The sequence below is a fragment of the Pristis pectinata genome, chromosome 33 (assembly GCF_009764475.1).
Source record: "Pristis pectinata isolate sPriPec2 chromosome 33, sPriPec2.1.pri, whole genome shotgun sequence".
Lineage (NCBI taxonomy): Eukaryota > Metazoa > Chordata > Chondrichthyes > Rhinopristiformes > Pristidae > Pristis > Pristis pectinata.
The window spans coordinates 15,491,048-15,510,694 of record NC_067437.1 but is presented as its reverse complement, the minus strand read 5'-3'; the positions used below and the strand labels follow the sequence as shown (position 1 = coordinate 15,510,694).

At 41.7% G+C, this 19,647-nt stretch overlaps 1 protein-coding gene across 1 annotated transcript in view; it reads left to right on the top strand.

The window, feature by feature from the left end:
• The window catches only part of tom1 (target of myb1 membrane trafficking protein), a 104,746-nt gene extending 89,582 nt beyond the window's left edge, over positions 1-15,164 (top strand). The window contains exons 12-15 of the mRNA XM_052042855.1: positions 4,413-4,549; positions 5,144-5,208; positions 8,449-8,491; positions 13,924-15,164. Of these exons, the coding sequence (XP_051898815.1) occupies positions 4,413-4,549; positions 5,144-5,208; positions 8,449-8,491; positions 13,924-14,069 (391 nt within the window). The 3' untranslated portion in view covers positions 14,070-15,164. The remainder of the gene's footprint in view (positions 1-4,412; positions 4,550-5,143; positions 5,209-8,448; positions 8,492-13,923) is intronic.
• The last annotated feature ends 4,483 nt before the right edge of the window (positions 15,165-19,647 follow it).

The following is a 19,647-nucleotide window of genomic DNA, read 5'->3' as shown; positions in this document are numbered from 1 at the left end:
GATGGGCATTGCTGCAAACTGCCTTAATAAAGCAATCAATTTAAGAATCACATTAGAAGAAACCCTCTACACAGTAGATTTCAGAGTCTCTACAAACTACAGCAAATGGAACTTGTGCAAAGATGCAACTGATCCAGACTAAAATATGGTTATTTTAATCAATCCTTTTCACTTGCTGCACTGTTGTCTTCAGACATGATTGACAGGAGACTTACCCAATCATCTCCATTCTTCCTGTCAATAGTGATGTCACTTTATGCAGAAAATATCATGAAGTGGAAAGTCAAAGTGATCTCGCTTAACACCAGTTTGCTTACCTGTGCCTGAGAATATGACAAGCATTATGTAAATGCAAACTTGTTCTCTCATCCTGTTACTTTTTCTAATACATTTTACATTAAAGACTGTTTGGAACTAATGCAAGGTAAGCTTAGAATTTGCAACATGTTCATTTAGCATTCATTGGAATTTGTAGCCAACATTTTAAGGTTCTGAGCAATAGGTTGAGAGGCAGGTCGTCTCAGCTTTTCAAAGGAATCAAAAGTTTCTCTTCCTCTCTCATCCTCCCATCATCATCTCCACCCCAGCTCTAAACATATTTAACCTCACCGTTCAAGGTTCTGTCTAGGTTAATACCCTGATCATGCCTGAAACTCGATATAGAGAGAACTCTGCTGAGCTCCAAGTTTCCGCAATTGGGGCTAAGCAGCATTTTGATCAGAACTGTTCTACACCTTGGGTTAAGTGAGGATTTCAAATGAACTCATAGGTGATCTATACATTTGTTCAATATTGGGTGAGGCCTGGGGATGTTAGATCTTGGCAAAGAGTCATGGAATAGTGTGTCACCACTAGGCTGAAGTTTTTTTTTTAAATATATAGAATAGTGAGAGAGGAGAACGCTGGATGAAGATGAATTAATGCCGGTTGTGATGTAGTTGTTGATCTGGGTGTTTTACTGTTTTGGGGCACTTCAGCTGTCAGGTTTATTCTCATTTACACCCTGGGATTCCATGGTATTCTTTTAAAAATTGCCATTTACCATAAGATTTTTAAGCAATGGAAAGCAGCAATAACCTACATGTATGCAGCACCATTTAATTTAGTACTTATCCTCAAAGTTTGACACTGGACACTAGTGTTTAGAACATTAATAAGTGGGTTTATGGAGTATACTAAGAAGGAGAGAAGCAGAGGGGTTTAGGAAGAGAATTCCAGAGGGAGTCCAGGCACTGAAGGCACAGGCTAAGGAAGGAGTGGAGGAATGCAGAGTTTTCAGAAGGCTGGAGGAGATTGCACATAAGAGGGGCAAGAACATGGAGGTATTTGAACATGAGGATTGAACTTCTGTATCTATGTTACCTGACTGAGGCAATGTAGGTCAGCCAATATAAGGAACATAGGTGAACAAGATGGTATGAGTTTCAGTGCAGGCCACGAAGCACAAGGATGTGCAAACTAGTTTGTTAATCCAAGTATTTTTTTTCTTTGGATTATTTACCAGTATTCTCTCCTGAAGACGTGACTCTGCTTGGGGCCCATTTCAGGAGAAATTCTGGTGCTTGAGCCAAATGGCTATTGAGTTTTGATTGTCTTTTCCATCAGTTGAGAAGAGTGTAGCCGATGCAATCTGTGACCTGTTTAGTTTTAGCTGAGGTCATTTCTCAGCAATTTGTTTTCTTCCCTTTGTCTTCCACTTGCCCAGAGGCTGCAATGAGTTGTAGTGCACCTATTGTTGGGATGAGCTAACTCAACAACTCTTATCACTCAGGCTTACACGGCTCAGAGGTGACTTTTATTAAAAGATGAAAAGAAACTCTGAAAATGTGTGGTGAGTTAACTAGAGTCTTATACAATTGTTGTATTAACTTTTTTTTTAACTGAGTGATTTCTCTGAAATAGACGGAGAATATATTGAAAGAACACACAATAGACAACTGGATGTTAAACCAAGGAATGGTGAGAGGTCACCATACACTCTGGGTAGATCAGCTGTGACTCTTCAGGGCCTCTGTAGGGTAACTCGGTGATGTTACAGGCAGTATTGGGGAATGAGCTTGCCTGGGTAACATGGGTGTTGTCTTCAATCTGGTGATGGTTGCTTTGTGTTTTGCAACATTTAAAAAGACATTGTGAAACACTACAGAATGACACACCCTCATTTCTTTCTTGCCCCTCCCAACTACAACTACCTCCTCAATTCTGACTTTGAGATCCATGTTCAGTTTTCTTTCTCGCTGAACAAACGACAATCAGGACAGAATTGGCAGAGAATGCAATCAGGATTTTGATGAATTACACAAAATAGTATTCACTACTTCGGAGTAGTCATTCATTCCTACTCATCCATGCTGTTGTTTTTATATATGGGAGTCTCTTCCCACTCTTTCATCTGACACCATCAGCCTAAACCGATTTCTTTCTCCTTCATGTTCATTTATCAGTTGGAAAAGGAGGATTCTAAGTCAATTTCATAGACAAATGTAAACTAAGGGAATGAGAAAAGGTAACTGATAGGCATGAACCATTATTCAAATACTTCATTAAAATGTTACCACCTAACCTCCCCAAACTAGTCTTTTTTCTTCTCGTTGACTTGCACTGCTGACAGCCTTCCTGCTTCCTGCGCATCTCAAGACAGTTGAGAGGAATGGAAGTGTCCCTAGCCAAAGTTGAGCCCGAGAGTCTGTATAGCAGCTTGGGTTAGGAACCTTGACCGATTTTCCTCTATTCCCTTTGCTTCTCCACTCCTCCATATTTGTCCTTGTTGGATCCGGAGATGATGTTATCTGGAAGATTCTTCAGAAGTCAAGAATAAGGCACCAATCTTGTGGTTACAGCTGTTTTATTAGATGTTAATCAGGGTACAGGTCAGGCAGTGTCAGCAAGGAGCAGCAAGTAACAAAGGACTTGTCCTTATACAACAACCCAGTCTTAACCAGTGTGAAAATGAGACTTGGTAATGATAAGCACAATGGGGAGAAGTACTGAGTTAAACTGCCATAACACTTAAGGCTTACAGACAAAGAAAAATACAGAAATACAGAGCCAAATATACTGAAAGTTTACTGACAGACAGATAGTTATACAAACATATAAGCAAGCATAAAGAAAACTAAAGCTACAAGAAAAACAATGATCTGGACCATAATCCAACATCCTTCACTTCTCCATGATCACAAACATTCATTTTAAGCTTTCTAGTTAATTATTTCTATATTAAATTATCACACCCTAAACATCTTCATCATTTTCTGAAAAGCATAGACAAATCTTTACTTAATTCTCTCTCCCCTCAAATTGATTTATTTGTCAAGTGCTTCCGGTCTTGGAGCATTAAATGTAATTCATTTATTATGGAACCTGAGTATTGCAAACTGTGTGCATCCAGGCAAGTGAATGTCTCAATACTATCTGTGCCATGGGGTCTTGTAACTGAATTCAATATATCTTGGGTGTTTTGTTTTAAGAATTTGGAGGAGGCTTGATTCTACTTTGCTTTACTGGGAACCTTTTTGTTATTCCAGCAGCCCTTTCATTCAAACCAAAGTTAAAGAACAGCTACTGTAGGAAATACTGTGTACTTACAAACCTTCAGTGCAAACTCTGGATCGCTGGGCATTCGTGTGGAGCGACTGGCTTTGAGATAGATAATGAACATCTGTGAAGTGTCTAATTTTTCATGGCTCATTTGAAATGTGATCTTCTGTGCTGTGTAGGGCTTTATGCATGTGGACAACTGTCAAAATCAGAGATGCATGTCAATCCTGCTGGAGATCTCAGATTTCACTAAAAGCACATGTGACTAAACATGGATTGACTATTAACTTCTGCTTTGAGATTAACGTACTGAAGATCTGAGGATCGTGCACTGACCTCTGGAAACTGCTGTCTTCCCATTCAGTTTCCTCCAACAAGCCAGAACATATGGCTACTAACTTATTTTTTCAAGGCCTATAATGTCAATAATAACTTAAAAATATTATGGCTGTGGTCAACCCTTTTAGAACTCCAGAAGTGGTGGGCTAGGCAATTTTGAGGGCTGGTTTTCCTTTTCAGTCTTGCTATTTGTTCAAATCCATCAGACCAAGGGACTCTGTCCTCCACGTGCTACGTGATCTGAATTGTAGTCTTGGTCTAAATTCTAATGGCTATGGATCCAGAACAGAAAAATATCAACAGTTTGAAACTGTGTTGAGCATGAGAAGTCCACGGTTATTGCTGGTACTTCTGAAGTTAAGGTTTGAACGATAAAGGTGAGTCTAAGTAGAAGGGGAACGTTACACTTTAATCATTCCATGTCTAACCAAAGCTCTGATTATGGGTGACAATGTTTTATATCCCTACCCAAGTGCAAATGCTCAGTTGCTTATATTGATGAAAGGCTATGACTGGTTGTGTTTCGTACACAGCTGGTCACTTGGTCCAACCCAGACTATGTATTGTAGTTTTCCTCATGGAGTCTGCTGTATAATCCATAAAAGACTCCTCAATGCAACTGCATATGAGGACTACAACATGAGCAGTTGCCCAAAAATCCATTGTTCAGGTGAGTTTCAGTCCCAGGTGATGCCGAGTGGCTGTGGCGGTGGTGAGATGGGAGAGGATCAGTCCAGCAGTTTGTGGCCTTGGGATCTGTTTGCCAGAAGTGGTAGGTGTGACTCCTGTAAAGCTGGCCATCTAGTGGTGGAAAGAGAAGATGGTGTATGAACAGAATAACTAAATAACTATGGCCAGTTAAATATTTTCTATATCTGTAAATAATTATCTTAAAACTTGCAAGGTCTCATCATCACCTTCTCTTACCAGCTGGCCCTTTTCTCCAGTTGATTTTCTTTTAATTTGCTATTTATTTCAGAATATTATGATCAACCTGGTGTGTACGTTTCTGTTTAGTGAAATCAATTGTAATTTATTTTGGAAAGCAAGGTACGAAATTCTTGGAACCCACCAGCTTCAAAATGGTTAAAAATGGCCATTTTCCAAATTCTTTGATGGAAGTAAAAATGCAGTTGAACCTGATAAACCATAAAGTAATTTAAATGAATTTTGTACCTTGCTTACATGTGAATTTTGCTTTTTTTTCCAATTAATTTTCAGTAATTTAGCTTTGTTTAACTTCCTCGTGCCCTTCCCCTTTGTGTAACAGATTCAGTCACTCAGGCCAATCTAATGGATGACATTGAACAATGGCTGTCCACAGATGTGGTGAGATATTTGGGTTTTGTTTTGCATATTTAATTCAATGGAATTTGAAGTTACAGGATCTGTAACAAACATTGGTGCTTTGGAACTGTGGAGAAAAGTGTCTTTGGACTCTGGCCAATGGCTGAATGGTTTTTCCCAACCTGAGTCGAGATCCCAGTCTTCATTCTCCATTTCCTATCCTGTCACGTCCCGGGCATGCTCGTGAATAATGTTTGTTGGATCCTTTCTCTCGGGTTTTTAGCTCGGATAAGTGTCACAGTGTTCATTCAACATATAGGCACCACTGAATTCTGTGTTTGTTCCAAACTGCCTGATGACTGCTCACTGTGTTGTTGTACTGATTCATGCAGCCCAGACAGGTCCACTGTTCAATTCCTGCTCTGTGCCTGAATTGGTTGCTCTTCCTGCAGCCAGAGTAGATGGCAGCTCAATTGGTGCAAATACCTCACTACCTCTCCCTGCTGCAGTGGGCAAGGATTTCCACTCCAATTACTATGTAGCAACTCCTCATCTGTGTTCACTGTCATATTTAAACATTCACTTGGGCAGGATTTTCAGGGGCTTAATGCTTACAGAATCAACATAGGATAAGCCAATGCCATAAGTGGGAGCTTGAGGTTCACTTGTATCATAATAGAATATTATTGACACATTTGTTTTAACCACAGTTAAGGTCAGCACTTTACTTTTTCATATTTAACATGAAATAAACTCAGGTGCCTTTATCTGATACTGAAGGAGAGTGTAACTTTGTGCCTATTGTTTGTCGTTGAATATAGTGGTATTGACTGTTAATTCCCCTAAAACTGGTCCCCATTGATATATGGGAGTTTTTGACCTCTGCAAAGCTGATGCCCAGCAAAGGTAATGTTTAGAAAATGCATAATTGACTGGAAGAATCTTATTGCATTACATTACCTATGGAGATAATGAAACTCAAGTGCATATTCCCCCAAAACTGGAGACTAACTGAGAGAGCCACATAACCTACAGGTTATAAACAAAAGGGGCTTTGGGCACTGTAGACTCTTGTAAACTGGTCTCCAAAGAGCCTTTGATGCAGTAAGTTTCTATGGGACGTAGAGGTCATTGTGAAGCACCAACAGGTTTTGGGATAGAAATGCATTTTGCCTAATGGCAAACGCTTCACCCAAACATGGTAGTGCTGAAGGCGGCACCATCTGGGACTGAACGCTTGCAGGGCTCTCCGCTAGGGATAGAAGGTTTCACAGCCTAATTAGATGTTGATGGTCTTTCTCACTCAAATGACATTTATTCCACAAAACCAAATTGTTGCCATTCACTGACCTCAGCGGCCTCCATCAAGGACCAGTGTATATGAAGAATGAGAGAGGCTATGCTTTCCTATGAGCGCAGTGTCCAGAACATCTGGGATCTCCTCATTCCAGGACCATGCCATCAGCATCTTTCCCTTGACTTCTGATGGTGGAGCTACTTCTATGACAATTTATCATTTGAGGGTTGGTGGCAGATGGCTGATTCAGGTTTCTGTTCCCTTGATGCGTTTATTGGGTAGTGAGCGTAACCGAGAGACCCAGCCAAAATTCAGTCTTGTTGCAGACTAGGTGCTCAATGGAAAATTAGTTTTTTTCCTGCATGTAATCTGACCCATTCTTTCCCCTCCACCAAATGTTCCCTGTCCATTCTAAGATTTGCCATTGGCCCCTTCAAAGTACTGCCTGTCAGGCCATTTTTCTTGAGTATCCTGTGCTTGTGCTAATGCTGGTAAGTAGAACTGAGAAATGCTGTTCATCACTGAAACTGCATTCTGCTGTGTGAGAGCGGTTGGAAATGAAACAGGAAGAAGAGAAGAGCTGAGAGCTGTGTTGGTGCAGCTGGTAGGGGCATGAGGAGGAGCGCTGCATGTGTCAGTAATCAGGGCAGGGCAGCGTATCTGTGGGGAGGGTGGGGGGGGCGGAATTGGAGCTGAGTGGAAGGAACCTGAGCATGTGGGTGATTGGGGGGTAGTGGGAGCAGAGGTGGTTGGGTGGTTGATAGAAGGAGGAGATGGAGCTAAGTGGGTGGGGTTGGCAGAGGAACTGGTTTCTGGGTGTGTTGTGAGGAGTGGGAGGGGAGCTGAGCCCTGGATTGGTGTTTATAATAGGGAAATGGGAATGGAGTATTTTGAGGGTGTGAGGGGAGCTGCTGAGTGTGGAGGTGGTGTAGTGAGGGGGAGCTCAGCACTTAGAGGGGAGGGAGAGGAGAAATCAGCATTGTTTTGTTTCAAGACTACTACTTGGATTGGGTAACTTTTCAAAGACCATTGGAAAAATAAGGTGATGTGGAAAGAGCAAAGGAGTGGGGCTAACTGGATAGTTTCTGAGAGCTGGTACAGATAAATCGGTCAAGTTACCCCCATTGTGCTTTGTAGTATTTGGCTCACACTGCCATATCATTGTTTCCGTCGCTTAAGGTGTGACGTTAATTTGTTCAGCTGGTTACATTGCAAGGACAACCAGGATTGTGCATTCTCAATGATTGTTTTAGTGTTGAAATTCCTTTTGTCAGACACTCTGATGCTGTAGCTATGGGGCTTTTTCCAAGCAACTGCAGCTTGAAGATGACAATTAAGAAGTTATCAGCATGGAGGTCTGTCATTCCTTATCAGACATGTAATGAGGTTTTAAGGTAGAAAATAACAACCAACACACAACTAAGTTTCAGTGTTGCTAATGTAATGATGCCTGTTAACCTTTAAGCTTAAATATGAGATGTTCCAAGGAGGGAGACCCCTGGGATTTGATGTTACCAACTGTTAGCCTGCTTTGTAATAGGCTGTAGAATTTTTACTGAGGTGGGTAAATGTGGAGAAAAGGATTTACTCTGCACTCACTGCAGATCGAGAAGCTTTTAGATGGAGATACAGGATTTGAATGAACATCATTTTGATGCTTTGCCACTGTATCCTTGTGTTGAAACACATTAGTATTTGTGGAGCCTGTGCAGGGATGGATTTGATTTTTAGCATTGATCAGTATCTGAATCAAGCTGTATGATGAATCTTTATTGTTGGGTTTTGTAAAGGCATTTGTTAGAGATGACAATAGCCATAAAAATTAAAGTAGGGTATGTTTTTTATTTGACACATCGATGATAACAGCTGTTAGTGAATCAAGTTAATAAAAACTCATCTTGTTATTGCAAAGGGTTAGATGCAAAAAGGAGAGAATTCTATCTTTAGTACATAAGGAATGACTCAAATTTTTTCTGCAATTTTAGAAAGGAGAATTGAGCAACGATTCTGAAGGAGTAACAAGTGAAGGTAATTTCTTCTTTTATTTTCCCTTTTTGTCCTCGACAATGATAATTTATCTGAATGAGTAGTTTTAGTTTTTTTTATATTTCTTAATGTGTAATTACTTATTTCTCAATATTGTAAATGTCATTTATGAATCATCTGGCCATTTTCAGAGCCCTGTTAGTCTCAACTGCTGAATTTTATTCTTTGCTCTTGAATTTGAAGACATTTTATTTTTAATTTATACCGTGTATGGTGAAAGCTCCCACCTTTGCCATGGCTCACATTATAACAATAACAACTGATCAATTCTGTCTCATTTTAGTTTTTATTCAGTGTAATGTTAGACTTCTCATGAGATATTTTGCTCGTTAGTCAGAAGGCACCTTATCAAATGGTCTCCAAAGGCTTCAGATAAAATACATTATCCCTTAATTTTGTCGTTTGCTATGATCATACCCAAGATAAACCATATTTGAAATACTAATTAGGTGCTTTTATTCTTTTTAATTATTCTTGAATAATGTTAACTTGAGTTCAGTGTGGGCATGTTTATACAGTGCTGTCTTTATTTTCCTGCTGTCTTTGTATTTGACTTCATGAAAATGTTTAGCTGTAACAACTCTTGGAAGTAATCAGGTATAAACACCATTTTCCACACATTCATGAGAATGTCAAATCCCTCCAATTTTATACATAATTATAAGGTTCTCCTATATTCTGTCAGGGTTCTCCACAATAAGAAATATTAGATCCAAAAATCCTTCCAGTATTTTATCTGGTAAATTATTTTAATGGTTTTTCATCTTCCGTCTCCCTCCAGAAAATTTTATTTTAAGTCTTCAATCCCTCCTGTCATTTTTAAACTATTCTGTCATTTTAAACAACATTTAATTTAGTTTATGGGATAGTGAGAACAAATATATCCCTATATCCTTAGTGATTTTCGTGGGGTTCTCCCTTTCTATGATTTGTCTAATTATGCTTCAATTTATTTTGCTATTTGTTTTTTTGTATTGAGACTGAATAAAACTAGGCTCCAAAATAGAAATTGCAACAAATTCCCTTCCCAAATTAAAATCAATTCTTTTGGCATCTTCTATCAATCATAAGGGTTGGGAAGAGACTCTTGCTCCATCCGAACTTGCTACATTCTAGGGATACCTGGTACATCTCACTATATACACTTCTCACCCCACCCAGAACCATTTGATCTCCTGGGAGAATTTGCAGGATTTAAAAACCAGGCCAAATTGGGGAAAAATCTGGAAATCACTTTAGAACCATAGAACCATACAGCACAAAACAGGCCCTTTGGCCCACCATGTCGTGCCGTCCATCAGACCACCCTCACACTACCTAACCCCTTCCTCCCACATATCCCTCTATCTCACATTCCTCCATATGCCTATCCAACAAGCTCTTGAACCTGTTCAATGTATCTGCCTCCACCACCACCCCAGGCAGTGCATTCCATGCACCAACCACTCTTTGGGTGAAAAACCTCCCTCTGACATCTCCCCTGAACCTCCCACCATAACCTTAAAGCCATGACCTCTCGTCTTGAGCATTGGTGCCCTGGGAAGGAGGCGCTGACTGTCTACTCTATCTATTCCTCTCAATATTTTATATACCTCTATCATGTCTCCTCTCATCCTCCTCCTTTCCAGTGAATAAAGCCCTAGCACCTTAAGCCTCTCCTCATATTCAATACCCTCCAATCCAGGCAGCATCCTGGTAAATCTCCTCTGCACCCTCTCCAATGCCTCCACATCCTTCCTATAATGAGGCGACCAGAACTGAACACAGTACTCTAAATGTGGCCTAACTAGAGTTTTGTAAAGCTGCATCATAACCTCGCGGCTCTTAAACTCAATCCCGCGACTTATGAAAGCCAACATCCCATTGGCCTTCTTAACTGCTCTTTCCACCTGTGAGGCAACTTTCAATGAACTGTGAATATGAACCCCCAGATCCCTCTGCTCCTCCACACTGCCAAGTACCTTGCCGTTTACCCTGTACTCTGCCCTGGAGTTTGTCCTTCCAAAGTGTACCACCTCACACTTCTCCGGATTGAACTCCATCTGCCACGTCAGCCCAGCTCTGCATCCTATCAATATCCCTCTGTAAGCTCCGACAGCCCTCCACACTATCCACAACACCGCCTATCTTAGTGTCGTCCGCAAACTTACTAACCCAGCCCTCCACCCCCTCATCTAAGTCATCTATAAATATCACAAAAAGTAGAGGTCCCAGAACCGATCCCTGTGGGACACCACTAGTCACTGCCTTCCAATCCGAGGGCACTCCTTTCACCACAACCTTCTGCTTTCTACATGCAAGCCAATTCCTAATCCACACAGCCAAGCTTCCTTGGATCCCTCGGCCTCTGACCTTCTGAAGAAGCCTACCATGAGGAACCTTATCAAATGCCTTACTAAAATCCATGTAAACCACATCCACCACACTGCCCTCATCAATCTTCCTGGTCACCTCCTCAAAGAACTCTATCAGGCTTGTGAGGCAAGATCTTCCCTTCACAAAGCCATGCTGGCTGTCCCTAATCAGTCCATGATTCTCTAGGTGTTCATAAATCCTATCCCTTAGAATCCTTTCTAACAGCTTACCCACCACAGACGTGAGACTCACCGGTCTATAATTCCCTGGCCTATCCCTATTACCTTTTTTGAACAAGGGGACCACATTCACAATCCTCCAATCTTCCGGCACCACCCCCGTAGACAACGAGGACTCAAAGATCCTTACCAGCGGTTCAGCAATCTCCTCCCTAGCCTCTCGAAGCAGCCTGGGGAAAATCCCGTCAGGCCCCAGAGATTTATCTGTCTTAATATTTTTTTAACAACTTCAACACATCCTCTCTCTTGATATCAACAACCTCGAGAACATTACCCCTACCAGCACTCCCTTCCGCATCATCAAGACCCCTCTCCCTGGTGAATACCGAAGAGAAGTACTCATTCAGAACTTCTCCCACTTCCGCCGCCTCCAGGCAAATTCTCCCACCTTTGTCCTTAATCGGACCTACCTTCACCCTAGCCATCCTCCTACCCTTCACGTACTTGAAAAAGGCCTTGGGATTTTCCTTAACCCTACTAGCCAAAGCCTTTTCATGTCCCCTTCGAGCTCTCCTCAGCCCTTTCTTAAGTTCCTTCCTCGCTACCCTATATTCCTCACGGGCCCTGTCTGAACCTTGCTGCTTATACCTCACATATGCTACCACCTTCTCCCTAACAAGTCGTTCCACCTCTCTCGTCACCCACGGTTCCTTCACCCTGCCATTCCTTCTCTGCCTCACCGGGACATATTTATCCCTAACATCCTGCATAAGATCCTTGAATATCGACCACATCCCCATGGTACATTCTCCTTCAAAAAGGACATCCCAATTTACACTCCCAAGTTCTCTCCTTATAGCCTCGTAGTTAGCCCTTCCCCAATTGAAAAACCTCTTGTCCTCTCTGCACCTGTCCCTGTCCATGACAATTTTAAAGGTTATGGAGCAATGGTCACTGTCCCCCAAATGCTCACCCGCCAATAGATCCTTCACCTGATCCGGTTCATTTCCTAAAACTAGATCTAACATGGCATTCCCTCTAGTCGGCCTGTCAACATACTGCGTCAGGAATCCCTCCTGGACACCTTTAACAAATTCCGTCCCATCTAAACCTTTGGCACTAAGCAGGTTCCAGTCTATATTTGGGAAGTTGAAGTCTCCCATTATAACGACCCTGTTATTTCTGCTTCTCTCCAAACACTGCCTGCCAATCTGCTCCTCTATATCTCTACTGCTACCGGGGGGCCTATAGAATACTCCTAGTAGAGTAACTGCTCCTTTCTTGTTCCTTAACTCCACCCATACGGACTCTAGAGATGATCCTTCTACAACATCCATCTTTTCCACAGCCGTAACAGTGTCCCTGACCAGTATCGCCACCCCTCCACCTCTTCTCCCCCCTTCCCTATCCCTCTTAAAACACCGAAAACCAGGAATATTCAATATCCACTCCTCTCCTGACGTCAGCCACGTCTCAGTAATAGCCACGATATCATAGTCCCCCATACTTATCCAAGCCCTCAGTTCATCCCCCTTATTCCTGACACTTCTTGCATTTAAGTAAACACACTTCAGTCCATCTACCTTACTACTTTTACAGCCTGTATTCTGCTTCTCCTTCCCCAAAGCCTCTCTACCTGTTTGATCTAACTTTTCCCCATTCCCTTCTTCCTCTGACCTACTCCTCCGGTTCCCTTCCCCCTGACAAACTAGTTTAAACCCTCCTGTACCACCCTAGCAAATCTCGCCGCAAGGATATTGGCCCCCTTCTGGTTCGGGTGTAACCCGTCCTCTCTGTATAGGTCCCACCTTCCCGAGAAGAGATCCCAATGATCCAGAAATCTAAAACCCTCCCTCCTGCACCAACTTCTCAGCCACACATTTATCTGCCACCTCCTCCTATTCCTACCTTCACTATCACGTGGCACTGGCAGCAATCCCGAGATTGCTACCCTTGAGGTCCTGTTCCTCAATTTTCTGCCTAGCTCCCTGAACTCTCTCTTCAGGACCTCATCCCCCTTCCTACCTATGTCATTGGTGCCAATATGGACAACAACTTCTGGCTGCTCTCCCTCCCACTCAAGAATTCTATGGACCCGATCAGTGACATCCCGGACCCTGGCACCTGGGAGGCAACATACCATCCGGGATTCATGCTCACTGCCACAGAACCTCCTGTCTGTTTCCCCGACTATCGAGTCCCCTATCACTACCGCATGTCTCTTTCCCACCCTTCCCTTCTGAGCAGCAGTACCAGTCCCAGTGCCAGAGACCTGGTAACTGCAGCTAGGCCCCTGCAGGTCATCCCCCTCAACAGCTTCCAAGGCAGAAAACTTGTTACTGAGGGGAACAGTCTCCGGGGCTCTCTGTCCTGTCTGCCTGCCTGACTTCTTCTTCCTCTTCCCTCCCCTGACAGTCACCATTCTATCTGCCTCCTGAACCTCAGATGTACCTACCCTAAGGAGGGTGACTGTCACCTGATGCACCGTGTCTACATAACTCTCTCCCTCCCTTATGCTGCACAGTGTTTGTAGCTGCGACTCCAGCTCATCAACTCTGAGCCGAAGTTCGTCCAGCCTCAAGCACTTACTGCAGATGTGGCCATCTTGGACCGCAGCAAGGTCCACAAGTTCCCGCATCAAACAGCTGCAGCACACCACCATGTCCTCCATCTGACTACCTTTTTTTTTCTCCCTAGTTAGTCCCACCTACAACTCTATAAATCTCAAGGAAATTGTAATTGATCTGAGAGATTACCAGCTGAGTTCCTTATTGTAGAGGTGATCTCCATCTCAGCCAGAAACTGGTCCAGCTCTCAACTGAATTTAAATAATCTGTATTGCGCAAAATACAATTTTTCTAAAGATTATTTTTCTTCTAGAATTTGATAAGTTCCTGGAGGAACGAGCAAAAGCAGCAGAGCGACTGCCTACTCTTCCCTCACCACCTACAGAGGTCCCTGGCTCTGTTTCTACATCCAAAAAGAAGAAGCAGGAAAAGACGGAGGATGCCCTCTTTACCCTGTGAAACTGGACCCTGCCTCTGCCTATCACTCTGTATGAAGGAATGCATCAGGGTAGCCCTGAACTGTCTCTCTGCTAGAAATCCAATTCTTGCTTCTGAATAGGGGATGGTACGAAATCAAAAAAAAATACACACTTCCCATGGGAAGTTTCAGTTTGAAGATGGACCCTATTTTTAAAAAAAACAAATTCTCTTGATTGCTCACAGAGCCCCTACAATGGGGATAAAGGTTAATGTATGTCCCTTTTGCTGAAGTTGTGGAGATGTCATTCAATTACATATCGACGTAGGGAGCAGTGGGTTGATAGCTCATCTTCAAACTATTCATAAGATAATTTAAACTGCAGATTCAAGTATACCTTTTTATGTATTCCTCCTCCTAAATCTATGTGCATTATATTTATCTTTTATAAGCTAAACTTCGAAATGGTCTCTAAACTGTAACTTATTCTATTTTAAAAGCTTCAGTAGTGATAATGTGTTATGAGATGTGGTGGCATATGGGCTATAAGGTGCCGGCTGCAAAGTAATGGAGCTGGTTACAAGTCCCCTCTTAAATCTGGTTTATGGGATCTCTGGATTTGAATTTCCTTGTTTGCTGTTAAGTGTGCAGCTGTATTGGCAGCATCCTTTACATCTTCATTTTCGTTATCTATACAGTAAACCTTCCCATTGCCCCTTCTCCCCCGCACCCTGAAAGCTTTTGGAACGATGAGTCAATGCAGAGAACAGAAAGCTTTGGAAATTGAAGGGTTGCCAGCCCTGCTTGGTTGTCTTGGAGTCACTTCGCATTAATTACTAATCACCCCATGGCACTACTGCAAGGAAATCCAAGAGAAAATCATGACAATACTAAAGCAGAATTGTATTTTATCATTTTCTTGGTTGCAAAAAATTGAATATGAGATTGACCCAGATGTGCTTTGATTCGACTGAGAAGGCCGTGTGCCTTCAAGATGAGCCAACTGGAGGAGCAAGGGGTGAGGTGATTTTCCCTGGGAAGTTTTGATAAATGCTCCCAGGAACACAACACAGAGTTGGCAACCCCAGGAAAAATAAGTGGTACTATTATACTATGAATACTAGACCAATTCTTTATGGGAGTGGGAGGGTGGGTAGGGGAGAGAATGTACATTAACAGAAATAATTTAATGCAAAATAAATATGTTTCTCAATGTTGAAATGCCTAGTGATTTCTAGAATTGCGTGTCTCCACCTAAAACTTCTCAGCCCTCTATGGCAGCAGAGGTGTCAGAATATAAAGCCAATCATGTAGATTCCTGGACAATTACATGGTGATATTTCACTTCATCTTTCCTACTCGATTAAGTATCAATTTCAATGTGTTAATTTATAATTTGTATTATCCATTTCTGTTATATTGTACTAGTTTCTTATTTTTACCAGCTGGTAGAGTTCACAATGGCGAAGAAATATGTTCTGTTTCAACAAAATGATTTCCAAGAATGATACCAGGGCAGAGAAGTTTAAAACCACAGTACCAGGAAAGACAGGATAGGGAGAGAAATGGTTGAGGGAGATAGAGTGGGATGGGTGGCGGGTAGTTAGTGAAAAAGAGACATTTGTATTTTGCCTTAGTGCCATTTATGAATTCTAGTTGATCTGAAGGGTTGTACAGACAATCAGTTACTTACTTTTGGTCTAGACTCTTTTAATATCAAAACTCCTGCAGCTACACGACAAGATTGTCCAATTTGCGGTTGATCAAGAGTTAAACATTGGCCAGGATAAGCCTGCAGATCTTCTATACACATTTGTACGATGGGACCTGAGACAGGTTACGGGGCTTTGGTTAAACTGGAAAATTATCACTAACAGTGCAACACTCCCTCAATAATGCATTGAAATGTCAGCCTGGATCTTTGTGCTCATAATGTCTACAGTAGGCATTAAACCTGCGGCCTTGTGATTCTGGTGAGAAAGGTACCATTGAGCCTCAGTTGACACAGAACAGAAGCACATGCAGAATGTGTATGAAAAGGGTCAGGTTGGGGCTTGTATGGAAAACAAAAGCCAACGATCTGACTGGAAGGCCTACTTTTGCCCTGCAAGTTAACTAATGTAATCAAGAATTTTTGAATATTATTGTGGAAAAGTTGTTTGGTCAAATTAGAATATCTAACTTAATATCTTAGAAACATTTTTCTTTTAGGTTGGTTTTTATTAGCCCAAAGCTCAAAATGCATTACAAAATTCTCACTTGGATGTTTTGGCAGTTCAAAGTTGAATTTGAGCTAAGGGCATGTACACTTTCATTGCTCTTCAAATTCCTCAAAGGGCAGTGGAAGCAGAGTCTTTGAACATTTCCAAGGCAGAGGTAGACCGATTCTCGATGAGCAAAGTGGTGAAAGGTCACCACGGACAGACTGGAATGCAATGAGATTACAGTCAGGTCAGCTGTCATCTTGTTAAATGGAGGATTAGGCTGGAAAGGCAGGTATTTGTACAGAAAGTGTAGGATGTAATTTGTGCATTTGAGTTTTGTGTAGGATTTCATTCAGCTGGAACTAGGATCCTCTGCCAGCCTTCCTGCAAAAAAAAGGGTGCCTGAGGCTCTCCATCAGTCAGCTGAGGAAGCTTGAGCCATCCCCTTATTGTCGCTTGAATAGTGCACGAGTTTGGACCAATTTACAAAGAGACAGAAATACATAAGCATGAATAATCTAACCTCTTGCAAGCATGTTTACAGTATTTTATGGCAATGTGTTAATTTGCACAAATATTTGATAGCCAGATTATTACCAAGACTATTTAGCCTCATTTTAAACACTGATTGAAGATTTTTACAAAAGAGTGATCATTTTAAATCAGTGCTGCTTTAATCATTTGTTCAGCAATTCATTCCAAACAAATACAAACAACACACTTGGCATAAAAACAATTTCTGAAACTATACAATAAACTTGGCAGTGTTGGAGACTTTAGTTTTTGGATTTGGGACATGCTTTATTAATCTGGCCATGTCATCTTTGAAGTATATTTTCATGTGGAGTGTTGTTGTATGAAACAATGTATATACCCTGTTCCATCTTTCTCTCCTTTCCCTGATGATATCAATCATGTAACAATATGTAGTGCCCTAAATATGTTGTCTAGTGACAGCATATTTTTCCTTTAACATCCTGTGGATGGAATAAAGTAATTTATATAGATCTCCAGAAGGCTTTTGATAACATTCCTCACAAGAGACTGCTGAAGTTGAAGCTCAGAGGATTGAAGGCAACATTGCATGAACTATTAAATTAGTTCAGTGACAGGACACAGTTGGGATATTAGGCAGGTCCTCAGATTGACAGGATATGACTAGAGCTGCCACCATTCAGTATGAATATTAGTGACAAGTAGAGAGCCAAGTGTGGAAGACAGGCAGCATTTGTGTGTGAAATAGAAGATAGCAGATTGAATGAGAGAACTGACAAAAGGTTTTTAAATGTAGGAATGCAAGACCGTTCATCTTGGGTCAAAAAGGAAAGCAACGTATGATGGAAAATGAGCAGGGAAGGTCCAAGTTGTGTTGTTCATTGATCTTTCAGATTAGCAGCCACTCAAGGCCAGCATTCACTACCCGTCCCTGGTTGTAAAGTACCTCACAGGACTGAAGAGTCGACCAAATTGCTGTGGACTTGGAGTCACATCTGGGTCAGACCTGGCATCACAAGACAAAGGAGCAGAAGTAGGCCATTCGGCCCATCGAGTCTGCTCCATGAGCTAAACTAAAACTATTCCTATCTAGCCCCAATTTCCAGCCTTATCCCCATATCCCTTGATACCCTGACTAATTAGATACCTATCAATCTCCTCCTTAAATGCCCCCAATGATCGGGCCTCCACAGCTGTATGTGGCAAAGAATTCCATAAATCCACCACCCTCTGGCTAAAAAAACTTCTCATCTGTTTTAAACCTGTACCCTCTAATTCTAAGACTGTGCCCTCTAGTCCTGGACTCACCCACCAAGGGAAACAGCTTTGCCACATCTACTCTGTCCAGTCCTTTCAACATTCTAAATGCTTCTGAGGTCCCCTCTCATTCTTCTGTACAGTGAGCACAGTCCGAGAGCTGACAAATGCTCATCGTACGTAAGCCCTTTCATTCCAGGAATCATCCTCATAAACCTCTTCTGAACCCTCTCCAACATCAGTACATCCTTCCTAAGATAAGGGGCCCCAAATCACTTCTCCAAAGGTCATAAAGCAGATGGATTTTTATATGAATGTTTATACAGTCACCATTATTTCAGATTGATTTTAATTAATTGCCAGATGCTGTGACAGGATTTGAACACACATCTTTAGTGTCACAAATTTATGAAGCTCTGGAGAGATAACTGGAGTATATGCACTTCTGGATATTTTGGCCTTGGAGGGAGCACCCTGCAGATTTCCAGAATGATATGTGGACTCCATGAGTTAAATTACAGAAGGTATCACATAAATTTATGGTTGTATTCCCTAGAATTTGTGTTAAGATAAAAAGGTAAATAGAAATTTTTTTTGCAGGTTGAGGCATAGTTTAAAAATTAGAACCAGAACTTGGATGTAAAGTTAGGTACTGCTAGAACCAGCAGAGGGGAGAAAGTTGTAACCTCCTCAAAAGGCAATTGATACTAGGTAATTTTAAATCTAAGACTGATAGATCTTGATTAATCAAAACTTAAGGAATTATGGAGTAAGGTTACCGATCAGCCACAATCGTTTTAATAGCAAAACAGTCTTGAACCAAATGGCCCAGTCTGTTCCTTTGTTCCGCTATGACAGTGTGTTTGTTTTTAAATATGCATGTTGTTGATTGAAGGTACCACTAAAGAATCCTGCACAAAACAGGTTCTGATCCAATCAATCTTGTGTTACAAAGCCAAGAAGCAGTGGTAGATGTGCTGCCTGCCTGTCTTTATGCAACATCTTTGATTATGAGCTGATGTTAGATTTTGAGCAAAAGATCAATTTCTGCTTGCTAGAACTTTTGACAAAATTCACCTTTGCAATATCCTTTGGTCAAGTTAACTGGATGAATGCATGTGCAAGGCTTGCCAAATCCTAGTGACCATGTCAATGGCTTTGTGAAGGACAAAGGCTGGAAATAAGTCGGGCACCATGTGAAGGGAGAGAAGAATGAAAGGACAAGCAGGCCTGGCATTTGCAGCCAGTGGTGAGGCATAGGTTGGGAGAGATTGTTGCAAGGAACCTTCATTCTATGCCCCAGTTAATGAAGGCAAATATCCTGGATGGTTTCTTAATCACCTCATCTAACTTTTGGGGTCCTTGGACATGCACAGCAAGTTCCCCATTACTCATTACTTTCTGAGGTCCCATCATGCATTGTGTATATCCTAGCCTTGTTGGTCTTTCCTCATTTTTTGGGATTAACTTCCATTTGTCATTGCTCTGCCCATCCTACCAATTGATCAATATTATTCTGTAGCCAAAGACTACCCTCCTCATTATCCACAATACCAGCAATGTTTAGGTCATCTGTGAACTGGCCAATCATACTGTCACATACAGATCCACACCCAAGCAAACTGCAACCACAATCCTAGTGGACAGGTTTCTAATTACAAAA